General features: G+C 37.1%; 3 protein-coding genes across 8 annotated transcripts; 2 read left to right on the top strand and 1 right to left on the bottom strand.

Moving 5' to 3' along the window:
- Positions 1–1,817: 1,817 nt before the first annotated feature.
- On the top strand, positions 1,818–9,084 carry LOC109859493 (uncharacterized F-box/LRR-repeat protein C02F5.7). Of its 5 annotated transcripts, none has more exons than XM_020437803.1 (8): positions 1,818–1,864; positions 2,565–2,667; positions 6,515–6,714; positions 7,161–7,435; positions 7,695–7,961; positions 8,064–8,433; positions 8,515–8,718; positions 8,781–9,084. In XM_020437803.1, the coding sequence occupies exons 1-8, from the start codon at positions 1,857–1,859 to the stop codon at positions 8,914–8,916; spliced, it is 1,563 nt and encodes a 520-aa protein (XP_020293392.1). In that variant the 5' UTR covers positions 1,818–1,856; the 3' UTR covers positions 8,917–9,084. The 5 variants fall into 5 exon arrangements, with proteins under 5 accessions (XP_020293392.1, XP_020293391.1, XP_020293395.1 ...); XM_020437806.1 differs by lacking the exon at positions 1,818–1,864 and adding an exon at positions 3,211–3,316 and having other exon boundaries at positions 2,598–2,667; XM_020437802.1 differs by having other exon boundaries at positions 1,818–2,667.
- Positions 9,085–9,683: 599 nt separating this feature from the next.
- On the top strand, positions 9,684–13,076 carry LOC109859472 (ras-related protein Rab-28-like). Of its 2 annotated transcripts, none has more exons than XM_020437768.1 (4): positions 9,684–10,164; positions 11,388–11,573; positions 11,673–11,898; positions 12,048–12,242. In XM_020437768.1, the coding sequence occupies exons 1-4, from the start codon at positions 10,096–10,098 to the stop codon at positions 12,149–12,151; spliced, it is 585 nt and encodes a 194-aa protein (XP_020293357.1). In that variant the 5' UTR covers positions 9,684–10,095; the 3' UTR covers positions 12,152–12,242. The 2 variants fall into 2 exon arrangements, with proteins under 2 accessions (XP_020293357.1, XP_020293356.1); XM_020437767.1 differs by having other exon boundaries at positions 9,689–10,164; positions 11,673–11,906; positions 12,048–13,076.
- Positions 13,077–13,634: 558 nt separating this feature from the next.
- LOC109859492 (hexosaminidase D-like) lies at positions 13,635–16,121 on the bottom strand. The gene is made up of 2 exons (XM_020437800.1): positions 15,833–16,121; positions 13,635–15,735 (listed from the first exon to the last, which is right to left on the bottom strand). Exon 2 carries the CDS (start codon positions 15,635–15,637, stop codon positions 13,916–13,918), a length of 1,722 nt encoding a protein of 573 aa, XP_020293389.1. The 5' UTR covers positions 15,638–15,735; positions 15,833–16,121; the 3' UTR covers positions 13,635–13,915.
- Between the last annotated feature and the right edge of the window lie 1,367 nt (positions 16,122–17,488).

Below are 17,488 nucleotides of genomic sequence, written 5' to 3'. Positions count from 1 at the left end.
GCGTCGGTATGTGTCATCGGTAACCGTGCCGGTACATATGGATTAAATCTCGGGCCGCTGGCGCGTGCTAGTAGGAGGCAGCCGGAGGAGAACTACTTCTCCTCACGGCGCACGATATGGTGCTCCGCACTGTACATTAATTTCTATGCGTGTTTCCCACATACACGAAGGTTTGTTAGTTAAATCTTAGAATAAAAAATATCTTATCGGTCACAAAACATGTCAAATATATTCATAGAGCACGAACGCGCGAACCTTTAGAAAACTAATTGGTTTTGCGAAGCGAAACGAGTAGATTTTGTTGTTGACTGGCTTTATTAATCTTGGAGAGAAATTTGCGAGAATGAAATCCGCAAATATTTACAACTGTGCGAAATTTATCGTATTTCCGAATGTTTTCAACAGATCACTTGAAAATACGTTCGTTTTTGTGATCGTACAACACAATTACATGTGTGTAATATATTTATCAAATTTATCGTTTCGTCGGACTCTGTCTTTTTGTAACGATTACGAGATTATTGACGGAAAAAAAAATTGTTTTTCCACATGTTCCAGATGTCTCAAAGAGATGTGTGTAAACTGTTGAAAATTTATATATCATCCCGAGCGTCGTACTTTTCCACGCGACCTTAATTAATCAAGTCGCGAGCGGCAGAATGCCAAGGGCTTGAATCTCGGTCAATGGAAAATTGGTCCGTTGACGATCCTTTAATGAATGTAAATTTAGAAAGTTTTCCGAAAACGAAATCAAATTGTCGAAATTAATTTTCCTACACGGCAAAATATATCACAAAGATATCTGGAAAATATCTGAAATATCAGAATATCTGATTTGCGTAAATACTAGTCAGATATCACTGAGATATCTGATTTAAATCTCAGATATACTTCGCTGTGTGAGTTCCTCGCGATTTGACGAAAACACAAATGTAAAAAATGGAAAAAAAATTATATCGTAAAAAATACACAAGTATTTTTAAAAAGTTGTTTGTTGTTTTACTAATTAATTAATTTTACGTGCGATAAATGTTTGCGGCTATAAATGCAAATACGGCCAAAGAGAATATATTGTACTTCTCCTTTAACTCATGGAACAACATCTTGCACGATAAATCGCACAAAAATAAAGCATCTGAATCAGCTTCTTGGCAGTTTAAGTTTCTTACAAGAGAGGTATTTTCCGATACTTATAAGATAAGTTTTCTCTCTGTATGAACTTTTCAAATATTTGGCATGTATCTATTTATCCGCAATATGAAACAGACTCGATGTGTGTGTGTTCACCAATATTTAATTCTTCTTTTAATTCAAGCGAAGACTCACACTTGTTTATACGCACGTATGTGCGTATAAAAAAAAATCTATCTATTTCTCGATTCAAAAATTGAACGTGTGAACGTACAAACACACTTTGTTACAAAATATCACCGAATATTTTCCAAAGACATTTCAAGTCTACTTATATGACACAGCTAGTGACAGTTTTTGGCAGAAGTTGCGAGTAAAGTTTAGCTCGACGCGAACAAAAGAAGCAAGTGGGGTTCGTATATTGTACGTATATACGACGTATACATTATATTTCGATGCAATGTAAAAAAGAACATGTCGTTTTCTCTCACGTTGAGTTTGAACCGCGTGTATAATACATATAATTAAAAAATACACCGGACTTTATTATTCGCTCGAATGAGATTTCGCGTTCCGCTTGCGACTCGCTGAGCACTCCAGCGGGATCTATTTTGAGAAAGCGACTGAGAGAAACATATACACGATTATTTTAGTTGCAATTTTTCTCTCTTCCAATCCGGCAGAACGCAGGCGGACGACGGTCGTCCACACGAGCATCAACGACGATGACCGAGTACGTCCACTTTTCGTCTGTTCGATGACGACGTTCCGCATCCGTTCTCGAAATCTAGACTAGATGCACGAGAAATCACATTCTTGCGCGAATCGAGGAAACTAGAGATTTTATTTCGATCCGTCGGAATTTCCTCACGGTGACAAGCAATTGTGTCCGAGGCGAACGCGGCTTCGCGTGAAAATGTGGCGAGTCTAGCTCACACTCTCAGTAGGGATCCGCAAACACAATTTCCGCACAAAATCTCGAAAACGTGCGCTTTTCCTATATTGTACAACTTACAATTTTTTAAAAAATAATTTTGTAATATAAATTTTTTTTTTTATATAAATACGCGTTTCCGTTTTTTTTCTTCCACAGGAAATATCGCGCGCGTTTTTTTAATCTGTTGTGATTGTTGTTTTGCTCACGAGTGATGGTGAAGAGTTGTTGCAACAGGAAGACCTTTGTGATATATCGCAAAAGTGATACATGCAAATCGTATTTGTCGTTCGCAATTAACAAAGAACTTTTTTCACGCGCGTCGCTGCTAAGTGGCACCGTCTCGCGAAGTAACTGTGTGAAAAGCTGCTCTTCTCACGTGTCTATTTTTTTTTTTTTTTTGGTTTTTTACTTTTTGCGCCACATTGAGATCTTTCTTCTCTAATCTCGATTGTCTCTCGTCTTCCCATTAATCTCGTGTCGTTATGGATATGCGAAGAATGTCGAATTGGAATGTCCTGAGCGTGGAGGCCGCGCTGCAACAGCTCAACGCCTTCGAAGGAGACGACGATTCGGAAAAGATCATAAGGCGTCCTAATACGGTAAATGCATTTTATCTCATGACTTTATTAACCGACCGATTTACAAAATAAAAAATATCCCATAGTTAGAAATACAAATCACAACTTTTTTTTTTTAATCTCGCAAATTACTATTTTTATCTCGAACTATATCCGTAGATTGTACGAATTGCCGTTCGGTAAATTCAGTTCTCGGGCCGAGATCATTTTTGACCGACGTCACATGTTCGTTTCTTTTCAACGTTGTCACATCAATACGCCGAGGAATGTCAATAGCGCTCTTCCCATTCTGGCCTGATGCCTACCTGCCTGTCTGTCTCAGCTTGCCTTTATTTATAACTAATTAAAGTCAGACTCAGTCGCAAGTGTCGACTGTTCTAGGATGGTCAAACGGTCGATCCGACTCCATAGATCCGAGACTTGATTTCCCGTTCGCTCAGCGCGAGTTTGTCATATTCGATGCGATTTTCACGAAAAAATGCGAGCAAAATTTTTTAATTCGTAGTCGTTTGTGTCTCGTGTGTTGTCACGTTCTCGCTTTCTGTTCTTCTCGTGTCCGTGAAGTTATCTGAGCTCTCTGACTACAATGACTACTTGGACGCAATTAGCTGTGGAGCACGTCAGCGCGATATCCAAAGAAGAATTCAGCACGCATCGCGGAAAATCGACGGTAATAATCCGGATTATATTTTTTAGCTTCAGTCTCACACATTTTATTAAAAAAAACAATTTAATTGACCGGAAATTTATTATCGAACACGAGAGATAAATCAGTTTTTACACACACGCAAAAAACCAGTAGAATACTTCAAAAAAGTTTTATTTAAACAATTCTTGTAAACAGGATTCAATATGTATTACAGTTTACACTACATATTAATATGAAGTACTAGGTTAAGTCCAATACGAGGAGTACACTGGGTGGACGTGTGTTTGAATCAATTTATTAATACCAAACGTTTCGATCCTTGGATTGGATCTTCATCAGTGGTAAAGAACTGAACAAAAAAAGTATACAATAAAAATGACAGTATGAATTAGGATTTTTTCTCGCAAATAAAAGGAGATAACAATAAAAAAAATTTTTTTAAAATTAAAAACATATTCATATAATAAGAAAAAACTGTCGAAATAAATTAAACTCACCGCAGAAAATATAAACGTAATTGCACATCAGTAAGTTATTAGTGATTGTTCAAGTAGTAGTCGCAAATGATGTCTGTATTGAAAATGATATGTCAAAAATAATTTAAAAAAATTTTAAATATAGAAAAATTGTTAAAAAAAATAATTACTAGTCAGAAGTGCACATAAAACCGAACAAAAGCACCAACATATTCAAACCAACAGTGGTACGTTAAAATCAAAGAAAGTACTGATGTACAACCTTCAAAATGAGTTGTTTATATACCCACTGTGTGATATATCCCCACTTTTTTCATATTAATATGATATTTGATATATTAATATATATTTATATATATTTAAATAATTATTAGAATTATGTATGTAAAGACCGAACCGCGAGTGTACTTCCCTACGTTAATGTCGCCGGTTCACAAGAGAAAACATTTTGTATATTTTAATTATATGATACACGCGGGTACCTGTTGCTGGTGGCTCATTAGATGTATCACTTTGAAATCATGCCAGTTATTGCGCGTGGAACACACGAGAGACATTAGGAATCTTATTTCACAAGTAATTTCATTCAATCTGGCGTTGCGAATCTTTCACTATTAATATCATTCTGACACGTTTCCGACTATAACGAAGACAAATGTAAAATCAATCGTCCGTGATGATTTTTCTGAAGATTCCTATTGGATAAGTGTATTTTCCTACGCCTCTCGCACAATTCGTAATATCGTTTGTTTTTAGCGCGAGCTTCGTACATTAAAAATAAAACAACGGATTCTTTATTACACGTATATCACATTTTCAATACGTGTTTTCTTCTCTCTTTCTCTTTACATATATATATATGTGTGTGTATAAATTTGAATGTTTTTATATACATCATGTAAAAAAAAAAAAAAAAACAATTATTTATAAATACACGCTAAAATCAAAACCACATAACAAGTGTTTCTCTCGCCTAAACTAATATCTAGAATTTCTCGAACATCACGATAGAGTAGTGTGTGCAAAACTATGAAACTATATAAAAGAAACCATTGCAATGCAAAATAATGCAATAAACCACAAAGAACGTACGATATAGCACACTAGCTGAATTCTGCATTAACGTGTAACATTTACGTCACTTGAAAAATCGAACTCTGTGCGCACACAATCGCGATACTGAATTTGCGAAAATTGTATCGAAAAAAAATTAGTAAAAAAGTGCAATCGTGAATATCGCAAATGCGCTTCGGTAGCGCAAACACAATATATTCGCGAATAAATATTCGAAATTAAAAAGTTCAACGACCGCAGAGTAAAGTGAGCACTTCTGTGTGTGTGTACGTATGCTTTATCAGGAAATAAAGCATTCATTAAAAATGGAAGGTTTGTATTTCGCGTTTGTGTGAATGCAGACGACAAGGTTTAAAATAAAGTACAGGCAAGCCTTCCAAGTCGTATATTTAGGGCGGCGCGCAAGCGCGATCCGATTAAAAGCATCCGAAGACTTGTGTAGTTTGAGCTTCCCCGAATTTCGCCTCGTGTCGTGGGATTCCGCACAAACCGCATGTGAAAATAGAAAACACCAGTTTCTTCCGTTTTTGTTATACCGAATTTCCCATCGCGTAACAAACAAAAAAAAAAAATAAAAATAAAAAGAACTAGTTAAAGTGCACAAATCGAAGATCCACATATCCAATACTGTGAAAATCATGTCAAATACGAGATAAAAAATCGTGAGCGATATTAACGCAGTGACGTTTAATCAAAAGAGCGAAAATGAAGGTGACCTCGAATTAAAATACCAGTATTGAAAACAGCAGAAAATTAAACATAGTTAAATTAAACATAGTTAAATATAGTATTCCGCATTCTCGTTGTGAAACAATAAAATATAATTCCTGAAACTCGTGAGAAAAATCGACGGAAGTTGAAGAACTGCATTCGTCACACCTTTAATCCGATCTAAAACGTCAAAAGAAACAGCATCATGGATCTCGGCGGTGTGGATGTTTGGGGCCAAATCGCTCTGGAAACGTCTCAGATGTATGTTTCCGAGGGTGGTCCTGCTAAGAGTCGTACTGTAAGTTCTTCTTAATGCAATAAAAAAAAAATGTCAACGCTACAAAATTACTGGTTGACTTAATTTTCGCACGGACATATATGTAATTTATATACAAAGTGTCCGTACAAAGTGAATATAAATGTCACAAGAATTCGATGTGCGAATCTTCTAAAATAGGAATGACATTTCTCTATAAATATGTTATATATATATATCCGGTATCGAGAAGTCGCCTCATCAATATCGTATTAAGTCGCTTTATCGCATCTGTGTGTCACTTTGTGTAACGTTTCAAAATTTTAACACATACAAAAACCGACATGCCTCGATAACAAATATAGCTTGATTTAACGGTACGAGCAAGCTCGATGGATATATTTACATCTATAATTTTGATCTCAACATTACGCGCCAACGTGTGTGTGTGTGAATATTACGCGTCATCAACGATATACGGGAAACACACGCGTGCTACGCAAATTGTACGCTCTCAATTCACGATGATATTCACGCAATTAGTTCTTTTTTAAATTACATAACATATGATCGATCGATGGTTCGCTGTTGAAAAAAAAAAGGCCGCAATATATCGCGCGCGCGCGTCTTATTCTTTCTCGAAGAAAAAATAAATCTGTTTTTAGAAAAGAAAACTGACAATGATACGTTTTTATTTTGCAGACAATAGAAAAACTACCGGATAAAGTTCTCTTGAACGTCTTTAGTTATCTGTCGCATCGCGAGATATGCAGAGTCGCGAGAGTTTGCAAACGCTGGCGACAGATCGCATACGACACGCGGCTCTGGAAACACGTGTCGCTCAGACCGGAAATAAGCGGTCTTCACGTGAACTCGTTGGAAAATCTGCTACACTTGATCAGGTAACGTTAACCCTCGGGGAACACATCTATTTTTTCAATCAAGAAGAACAATATGGGTCAATTTGACCTTGTCCACTTTTTGAGATGCCTACCATTTAAAATGCACTTATCCGATTGGCTTGAAAAAATTTTCGGATATATTTTGAACAGTTTGGAATATGCCTATATATAGTTTTAAAGTGTCGTTAACATTATTAACATTGTAAAAAATATGTTACAAAAAAGCAAAATTGAAGCAAAATATTTTGATCAAAGTCGACGAACAGAATCAAATTGACCCAGTGTGTTCTCCGAGGGTTAAACTTGTTGAAGCTGTTGAAACTGTCTCACGCACGCAGGTGACAAAAAAAAAAAAAAAAACTCGCAGTCGTGTATTATAAATGATCAATTCAATCGGGATATGAAAAAAAAAAAAAAAAAACATCCAATTTTTCGATTATTTGCAGCGTCAGATTCGGAGCGTCGTTAAGATACATCGAGTTGCCGATTGAACTGATAACGCACACGGTGCTGCACGAATTGGCAAACAAGTGTCCGAATCTGACACACATGTTGCTGGACTTTTCCACTGCAATGCAACTGCACGATTTTTCAGAAATGCAGGCGTTCCCCACGAAATTGAAATACATGTGTATATGCTTGTCCGAGGTCATCTTTATGGAGGGTTTTATGAGAAAAATCTACAATTTCATCAACGGTCTGGAAATTCTCCATTTGATCGGTCAGTAAGCGACGGGTTTAGTTTTCTGCGAATTCTTCGCGCAGAATTTGTTTTAAAAAACTAGCAAAGAGTTGTTCGGTCGATGTGAGAAAAATTTATATTGAATGCTTGTTTTGGATCACATACGTATGAATTATTCATTTTATTCCGCTATAAAATTAAAAAAGTCAATTGTGAAAAAAAAAATGCAGAAATCTTGAGAAATTCTTGTAACAAACCGCGCGAAAGGATCAAAATCTACTGTTCTCTACACGCATAGGAACGTACGAAAAGGTCGAGGAAGAAGAGGAGGAAATTTACGAGGTAATCAATGTGCACAAACTGAAATCGGCGACGCCTAATTTACGAGTTATCAACTTGTACGGGATCAACTTCGTAGACGATTCGCACATTGACGCTTTCTCTTCGAATTGCATACAATTGGAATGTCTCGCCGTCAATTTTTGCGCCAAAGTAACCGGTTCGACCATGAAGACTCTTTTTCAAAGAAGCAGAAGATTGACGTGTCTGCTTATGCAAGGAACAAGTCAGATATATTGTTATCATCGTTTTTGATAAATTTATATGTATATATATATTCTATAATTTTCCACTATGTTTATGTACTTTCGTCAATGCTACATTTCAGATCTACAAAGTGAATACGTGATCCAGGTCGAGTGGGAGAAATCGAGCATTCAGGAACTCGATGTTACCGCCACTGACCTGTCGACGGAGTGCCTGATCGACATGCTCACCAGAATTCCCGGGCTTCGTTTTTTAAGCGCCGGTCAATTGAACGGATTCAATGATAGCGTGCTGAAAGCGTGGACCGAGGTTGGAAATCCGCGAAATCTGATAGCGCTCGATCTGGACAGCTCCGACAATCTGAGCGACGACGCTCTGAACAAGTTCTTGTCGCGATACGGCCATCAATTGTACGGCCTCGCATTATCGGGCATGCCGCACATCACCGATCAACTTTGGCAGAGCGTACTGCCGATCATCGTTAACGCAAAGTGAGTAACGCGCAATTCGATCGATCTCTCATATATATTTTTTGTTCGCCAACGGAAATATCGAATCGATTATTGCTTCAGAATACTCGTGATGGGCACTCAAGAGAGACTGGGCGTTAACATCCACGTGGACCAATTGATGGACGGTATTGCAAACAATTGCGCATATTTGGAACGTTTGGAACTGAGATGGGATCCGGAGAACTTGCGATTCTCTGACAAGAGTCAAAAAGCCATAGATATTTTGCGCGTAAAATGCATCAAACTTAAGTGCCTTAGTTTGAGGTAAGATTGTAATATAAATGACACGTACAAGAGAGCCGGTATAAAATACATTTCTATTGCAGCGACGGTAGATACTACGAAATCGTCAAAGCGAATTTCGAGCGAGCCGACAGAATGACCGTAGTCCGTACGACTACTTGTTGCAGGGTGTCCAATTATTATCTGTTAAACAACTACAAAGATTTGATTTTCAATTGAGAGAGGAATACGACAGATGTGTCTCCAGAGATGCGTTTTATTCTATCGCTCTAATCGTTTATATTGATATAACCACAAGTGCCTGAGATACAGATTCAAAAATATTTCTTTATGACAGTATTAACTTAAATAAAAAGAAGACAATAAAAAATTCATATCACACGATCGCACAACAGTTGTAACTTAATATCATCAATTTTTCAGTAAATTTTCCGACTTTTTACCCCGGAAATAATTTCCCAAAATTTCAAATATTTTTAAACAGTTATGACTTAAGGCTCGTTGAAATTAATATACGAGATATATATGAGGCCTTACGAGCCAGGATGTTTGAACAGAAACTGTACGTGTATATATACACACACATGTAACAAATTCAACTTGTAAATTTTTACAAGTGAGTGTTTTTTGAGTTGAAAACTCAATTCTTAAAATCATACGGGATGCTAGATTTGCATCTCACATATGACAGACCCCGGATACCCTCCTAACTAATTTTAAAATATTGCGAAAAAAACTCCTCGGCCAGGAGTCGAACCTGGAATCTCCGGCTTTCCGTGCCGGGGTCTGTCATATGTGAGATGCAAATCTAGCATCCCGTATGATTTTAAGAATTGAGTTTTCAACTCAAAAAACACTCACTTGTATAAAGATTTACAAGTTGAATTCGTTACATGTGTATGTATACATATACACGCACAGTTTCCGCTCAAACATCCTGCGAATGGCTCGTAAGGCCTCACATATATCTTGTTATCAAATATTTTTGTTGTTGACAAAAGTTAGGGTTCAATTACCTCAAGACGCAAGCGCGTCTTTGTCGACGGCCTTTTATTGCTACCCATCATCATTGTTCACGATCAACACTAAAGCCGTGAGGCAAGCGCCAATGACAGTGGTGGCGGTTCGCAGGCTATATCGATTATTCGTTAATTTATTCATACTACTGCTGAGAGCAGACGACGACGACGACGACGACGCCGCACTGGCCACTGCCTGTCGGTCGATTCGGACCTCGCTCGTTCGACCACAACACGCGAGCAGCCACGTTTATATGCCGCGCTATAGTCGATCAGAAACCATCGTCCTGGCGGCCGTCGTCGTCGAGTCATGCCGCTCGCATGATTCCCATCGAGAACCGCCGCCGCCGATTTGTCGCGGATTTTCATCCCGTCCCATATGTCGGACGTCGTAGAAGCCGAGAAGCGGCTGAAAATCGTGCTCGTGGGTGACTCCGGTGCTGGCAAAGTGAGTTTCACACGTCCGAGCGATCGAAAGTGTGCGAGTCGCGCGTCGAGGTGATTGATCCCTTCCTTCGTCATCGTTTTCGTACTCGAAAAGCCGACGAAACAACGCGTGCTGTTCGTTCACTTAAATTTGTTTGCCGATTGCCATGGTGAAAATTGAACGAGATACCCTTTCAACAGGTGACGGTAATCCTCGTTGTGTTTCGTGTTGTTGAATTTTCTTCTTAAAAAAAAGAAAACAACGCGCGTAAGAAAAATCGCTCGATTTTTTTCCGTGAATATTTATACAATCGCATACTTACGTAGACGCGCTGTTACACAAAATATTGCAAATTTTCTATAATCATGATGATTGTGTTTTATATAGTTGAATATATAAATATATATAGTTTGTTCTTTTTTATAATAAATATGTTTGCGTTGTACCCGCGCTCGGAGATTGTGGATTAATGATGAACGTAATAACGCGAGTTCAGATCGATGAAAGCTCTGACCACGAGACTTCGTGTTTCCGGATCCACCGGGGAGATTCTCGCAACATGCAATGTCTGCGGTTACGCTGTTCTCCGCTTTGTCAATGATATGACAAATAAGGCCAATCGGGGCAAGCACAAATATTCTGATCGATGATTTTTGCATCAAATAAGACGAACTATGTAGGTCAAGCGTGAATTTATTAACCTTTTAAGTTTTGTTACTTGCGCATCACACACTGAACGACGCTCGACGTGAAGAAGAAAAATCTGATGTATCAAAAATATAATAATATAAAATTTGCTCATCTATATATAAATTAATATAAATTAAAATAAATTAAAATAAATATTTTACTCTCATAAAATGGAAATTCTTTACTTGTTTCGAATTCGAATTTTTAATTTTGAAAAGATGATTGTATGTAGCTTCAAGAATTTTCAAAGAACAAATGAATTTTGGCTATTGAAGCAATAACACTGTTGTTGGAGTGTATATGTTTATGTACTTTGTATATGTTAACAAACGGATTTAAACATATACACTCCAACAACAGTGTTATTGCTTCAATAGTCCAAATTCATTTGTTCTTTTAATTTTGAAATTTATTTCTCGTCCGAGTTGTCGGTTTCTTCTGATTACTGTGTAACGGTATTGATTACATCAATCACATCCAAGTAATACCTTTGTTATTATCCTGACCGCGCGACGCCTGTCATTTTCGTTAGTTGAGAAAGAATTATTGTTTAGACTAGCATCGTCCAGAAGTTTTGCAACAACGATTTTACCAGACAGTACGTGCCCACCTCGGGCATCGACTTCTTCCTGAAGAACATTACTATTGGTTGTTACAAAAATGTCAATTTACATTTGTGGGACGTGGGCGGGCTCGCATTGCACGGCAACATGTTGGACAAATACGTTTTCGGAGCGCACGTAAGATCCGCAATACAAATTTTTTTGTGTTTGTGAAATTCTTTCGCGCGTTCTTATCGTGTGGATAATCTCGAAATTTATTTCTTTGTAAAATCACAGATTATTCTTTTGGTGTACGACGTCACGAACAGCTCGAGTTTTGAGATTTTAGAAGAATGGCTTAGTCAGATCAAGAATTTTATCGACGCTTATGACGAACCGCCTTTGATAGCGATTGTGGGTAACAAATGCGATATGGAACATCAGAGAACGGTCAAGAGGGACAGGTCGCATCGATTCGCCGCGGAAAATGGATTTCCGTGTTACGACATGTCGGCGAGAACGGGTGAATCGGTAATTCTTATCTTAAAAAAAACAAATGATAGAAGCATACGCGCGCGCATTTTTCGTTTCTACGAAAATAAAAATCGTTTTGACGTTTTTTGTTTTAGATACAAACGTCGTTTAAAGATTTTATTGTAATATTTTTTGCAGGTGTCTCTGTCTATAGCAACCCTAGTGGCACAGATCCTGGGTGTCCGATTGACGAGAACGGACCAGGACTTTCACAAGCCCATTATTATCGCCGAAATCGGTGATACGGTAGACATAAATTCGATACACAAGGTCGTGAAAAGAATTCCGAATAAGAAGCAACATCCGATCGCATTTCATTCTCACTTTCCTGCTTCGAAATCCGCGGTGTGCGCGTTGCAATAATCATTTCCCGCTCTTTTCACAACACACTTTTTATTACAAATGTAAAAACAACGATAATATTATTACATGTAATTGAGTTTTATCAAACGTAAAAATTCAACAAGAATTATACCGCGATATGCAATAATAGATAATAAAAAATTTTCATACACGATGTCGGACAATATTTAGATACTACATTGAAATGTATTACGTGCGACACACAAAGTACAATATTTAAACAATTCATTTTGTACGTGTGCATAAACTGTACTGAAAATTTATATATATACACACAATATATAAATAAAAATAAAAATCATATTTGTATAGAGTGGGACCAACAATCTTCTTTTGTGTAGATTTAAGAACAGATTTTTATTGATCACATTTTCCTAATCGTAGCAATATATTGTTATACATACAACATAGATTTATATTAATTGCATAAAGCCAAAAAACGTGTATCTAGGAGCATCGCGTCGACGTAATAAACCAACATACATATATCTATATTTATTGTATATTTATACAACAATGTATCGATAGTTATAAAATAAGTATATATTATGTCATGTCATGTTTTTTAGGAAAATCTAATCACTTTCCTCGAGAGAGAAAAGAATGTGTACAAACACATTGCGTGTTATAATATTTCATTTTATGTCTTATATTGATGTAAAGCAGCCAATCATCCGCTTATGCATGTATATGGCACAAAACGTTATTCACTTAGGCTAAACTTGCCGAACACAATTTAAATTAGATATATGAAAATTAATATATGTATATATAATATATATATATATATATAGTAATTTTTTTTTTTATTGTTACTATATCAAAGAACACATCAGAATAAAATTTTACCTATTCTATTTTATTTATATTTTATTATATTTATATGTTATTATTTCTAGCAAACAAACGTTTATATTTATATAAACTAACAATCATATTTATTTGGTTATTTACAATTAGAAAATACATGTAGGAAGGGCAATCTGTGTGCGTCCATGGTAAAAAGGAGAATTTCATATAATATATATATATATCTATAAAATCTATATTGCATGTTAAATTACGTATCTATATGTAACAAAATTCAAAATAATACTCTTAATAAATTGTTCAACAATTTATTTGTTCGAATGCTGCAAGTCAGGATGCTCGTTTGTTATAATTTGTCAAAACATCTATAATCTATAGCTTAAGTGGAAAACTAGTAATATTCATAAGTCGAGAACACTTATGAAAACACTACTGTTATTCTTCTTCCTAAATAATTATATATTCCCGAGAGATATAAATGAAACGGTATATTCTTGAGATATACATATAAATAATATTTACTAACGACATACGGACGGTGCAGTTATAATATTATTTGATTGTTTTTTTTTTTTTTTTTTATCAAATTACAAATTATCACATTCTGTACAACGATTCAAGATGGAATATTACAAGTTCGCGTTATCATATATTACGTTTCACTGATTATCCGCGCGTCGCATTTTTATAGAATAATATTCTAAAAAATCTCTCATGTTGGTTTTTTTTTGTTCTCATTTTTGTTCTTTTAACATTCTCAGTCTATTTGTATCATTGTCGAGAATATAATCGAATATTCTTGCCTGCTTTGAAAAAAAAGTACCATTTCTCCACTATAAATCAGATTTCACGAGCGGTCTTCTCGGCCACGTATTTTTCTCCAAGAGTTTCTCTTTCACTTCCCACAACTGATTGAGCTTTTCACTCAGAGGCGCGATGTATGTGTCAAGCCACTCTTGTATCGTATAATTGTCGTAAATGTCCTCCATAGCCGTGCGCATTTCCTTCTCGATGTACATTATCTCCATTCTGTATCTATCCAAGTCGATAACTGCTCGTTCGACGTAACTGGGACTCGCAAACGAATACTTTATATTGTACGGTTTCAACCATCCTTTATAAGTGTTGTCCTGCTCCATTTTCGTCACGTCCTGCGTCAAAGAGTAGAGACGTAAAACGCTGGCGTACACCGACGATCCGTGAAAACCGCACTTGGTCCAACCGTACTGAGGTTCCGGTACGGTTAAAGAAATGATGCCGTCGCATTGCAAAATTTCGGCTACGTGATTAGGTAATTCCAGAAAGCTGTTCAGATACGACGTTTGTAGCACGGCTAAATTAACGGCGAGAGAAGGTATTCCGACTGGTAGCAATTCGCAAAGAACACTGAAGTGATCGTATCTCTGCCACCCGGTCAACATCACGCCTTTGAATGTGATCTGACTGGAATATCGCTGAATTATCTCTAACCAGCGAAGATGATTTTCCATGTGATACGAAATATCCGTGTAATATCTGTCCGGTGAAGTAGCGCCTTTGAACGCCGTCGCCACCCAAACTTGCTTCCAGACTGTGGCGTAACTTTCCCAAAGCTGATCCGTCAACGTCATACCAGGATCGGCGGTGTACTTCCAGACAACCGGCTCTATCATTGAGTGCAAACCTCTGTCGATAATTTCCTGCGGCGATATTTCACGAAATTCATCATCCCACATGAGCACAGTCAGATCCGGATATTTTTCTTTGATATACTTGACCACAGTAGACACGTGATCGAGAAACAATTGCCGTTTGCTCCATTGTTTCTTAGCCATAACGTCCAAGCATCTGGAACATTCTCCTATTTGATAAACCTCATCAGCACCAATATGCAGATATTTGGAAGCCGGGTGTGTGGATACAACTTGATTTATCATTTCGTATATCAGTGGAAGCGTTTTGTTGTGAGTAGGACATAATACTTGTGGATAATGCGGAACCTCTCTCAGATCTTTGTATCTGTCTAGTTTGAGAACAAACTCCATGTGACCGAAAGTTTGCACCAATGGTATGACGATCAACTGATTTTTCCTAGCTAGATTTTGCATTTGCGCAATATCTTTCCTAGAGTAAGCATTATTGGCACGGATGTCCTCGATACTATCCGCAAAGGGAAACATGTCCTCGTATTCAACAAGCACACCAGTGGCACCTAGCTTCTTGAGTAGAGGAAATAGGTTACTGTAGTAGCTCACCTTTGGCGGAGCACCTTTCAGATCCAGATGGACAATCTTGTGACCTTTGTAGAGTGGAGCGCCAAACATCTTGTCGTTGGTCAGCTTCTTCCTGCCGTTTTTCCAGTTCTTCATTATCTGTTCCTCGGCCTGCAAAGCGCCACGAGGATTGTCGATATCGTCGCCCAACGAGAATCCATTCTCCGCGCGCACCTGGGCGCCGTTCTTGTTTGACGTAATCTCGTCAACTTCGTTGCTCAATACATGATATATGACGACCAGCAGAATCGAGCTGATCGTCAAAATCACCATCAGAGACGCTCGACCTCGTAGACGCGTCATGACGTCGTGGATCCGCGCGAGCTGTGAACAACTTCGTGGAAGTGGAGAGTTTTATCGCGTCGGCACGTCCATCGTCCGTGAGTTGCGCGATCTCGCGTCTAGACAACCATCGTTTGTTGAATCAGATGTATTTATTATTGTTGAATAATGTGGAGCGTTTAATCGTACACGCTCATTAAAATCGCGTTCTCTCACCTTTTCGGAAGATCGTTGTTCTCGCAAACGGTTGAAGAGGACGCGCTAACGTGGAAGATTTTCAAGTGGAAGATCAGAACGAGTCGCAAAATCGAGACTCGTCGGACTAATGTCGTTAATTGAATTCTTAAAGAGCGTTTCTTAAAGAGAGGCGGCTATATAGAAAACGGATCACGGTCGGTCGGATTTGTGCGGACAGGCGCACAAAAACAACAGATGTCTGTTTTTAGCAACTGCACCCCCTGCACTTTTCTCGCTCCTCTTTCCCCTTCTTTAAACAATCGACCGTATAAATCTCTTGGGCTGCGGTCCGTTTCATGCTTAATCGCGCATTTATCTGTAGTATATGTCACGTATACTATAGATAAATGTGCGCTTAAGCATGAAACGGACCGCAGCCTTGTAAGTGCAAAAAGTGTGACGCGCGCTACAGTATGAGCGTACATGTAATCTTTTTGGATTCTATTGCAGACGTGTTGATTTGTTTAGCCAAAGTTTGTTCTGCTTTCCTTTTTAAAGAACATTGTGGATCTAATTCTTTTTTTTGTTCGAACGACGAAGTCAGAGTTGATACATCCAATAAAATATTTTCTTCAGTTTTGTTCACAGGTGATTTTGTCGCTTCGACATATCGTTTTGTTTTTGATTCACTACTAGACGAAATAGTCTTAGGTGATTTCTTACTCTTCTTATTTTTATTGATCTTAAGTCCTTTAGTAACATCAGTAATTTTTATTTTTACCGAGTTCATCTTATATGCATCTTCTTTATCATTCTCTTCATTCACATCTTCTTCATTGTTACTTTTTATACAGTGTTCTATAATTTTGCACGTTTGTTGATCATAGTTTGCTTCTTTCTTCTCAAATTCATTATCTTTTATCATATATTGTTCTTCACTCTCGATGTCTTTTTTAATCTTTTTTGTTTAAATTTCTTTAAACAAAAAAGATTAAAAGAAAATAAAGAATATTGTCTAGACACATTGTCAGAAAAAAAGAAAGAAGTAGAAAGGACTGCGGAATCGAAACCTGAAATTTCAAAATTAAAATCTGATAAAAAAGTAAAATCTGGCAAACTACAATTACATAATATTATGTTACACAGTAATAGATCAAAATCTAGTTTTGAAGCACAAGATAAAGCTTTAAAAGATATACATACTACAAATTGCATTACAGCTAATGAAGAATTGAAGAAGATAAAAAAAAGAAAATTACAAGATATTGAAACTAATGAAGATCAAGATAAAAACGAGATACCTGTCAAAAAAAAGAAAAAAGAAGGAAAGATAAAAGAAAAGAGTGGCCTGTCATCATCGACAGAAACTCTGAATCGACTTCCAATTAGTGTGATTGTGAATCTTGCAGACGTGCCAAAAAAAAAGAGACAAAAAATTTCACGAGACAAAGAACAAGTAACACCAAAAAATATGGAGAAGTTGATAAAAATAACTATCCCATTTCTTAAAAGTTATGTAACTATAACGTATCTCGAATCAGTATAATAGTAAGTAAGCTTAAAGAACCATAATCCAAATTAATAATTTTTGGAAGCTCGATTCAGTTCTCGCCGATCAACCAGAAAACTCGGTTGAAGATGACCGGCCCGGAAAAAATCCTTAAGAGGTTGTGAGCGGATTCGAACTCGGGACCT

Source organism: Pseudomyrmex gracilis, unplaced genomic scaffold (assembly GCF_002006095.1).
Source record: "Pseudomyrmex gracilis isolate BER0280 unplaced genomic scaffold, ASM200609v1 scaffold_264, whole genome shotgun sequence".
In the NCBI taxonomy this organism is placed as follows: Eukaryota; Metazoa; Arthropoda; class Insecta; order Hymenoptera; family Formicidae; genus Pseudomyrmex; species Pseudomyrmex gracilis.
This window is presented reverse-complemented; position numbering and strand designations above follow the sequence as displayed.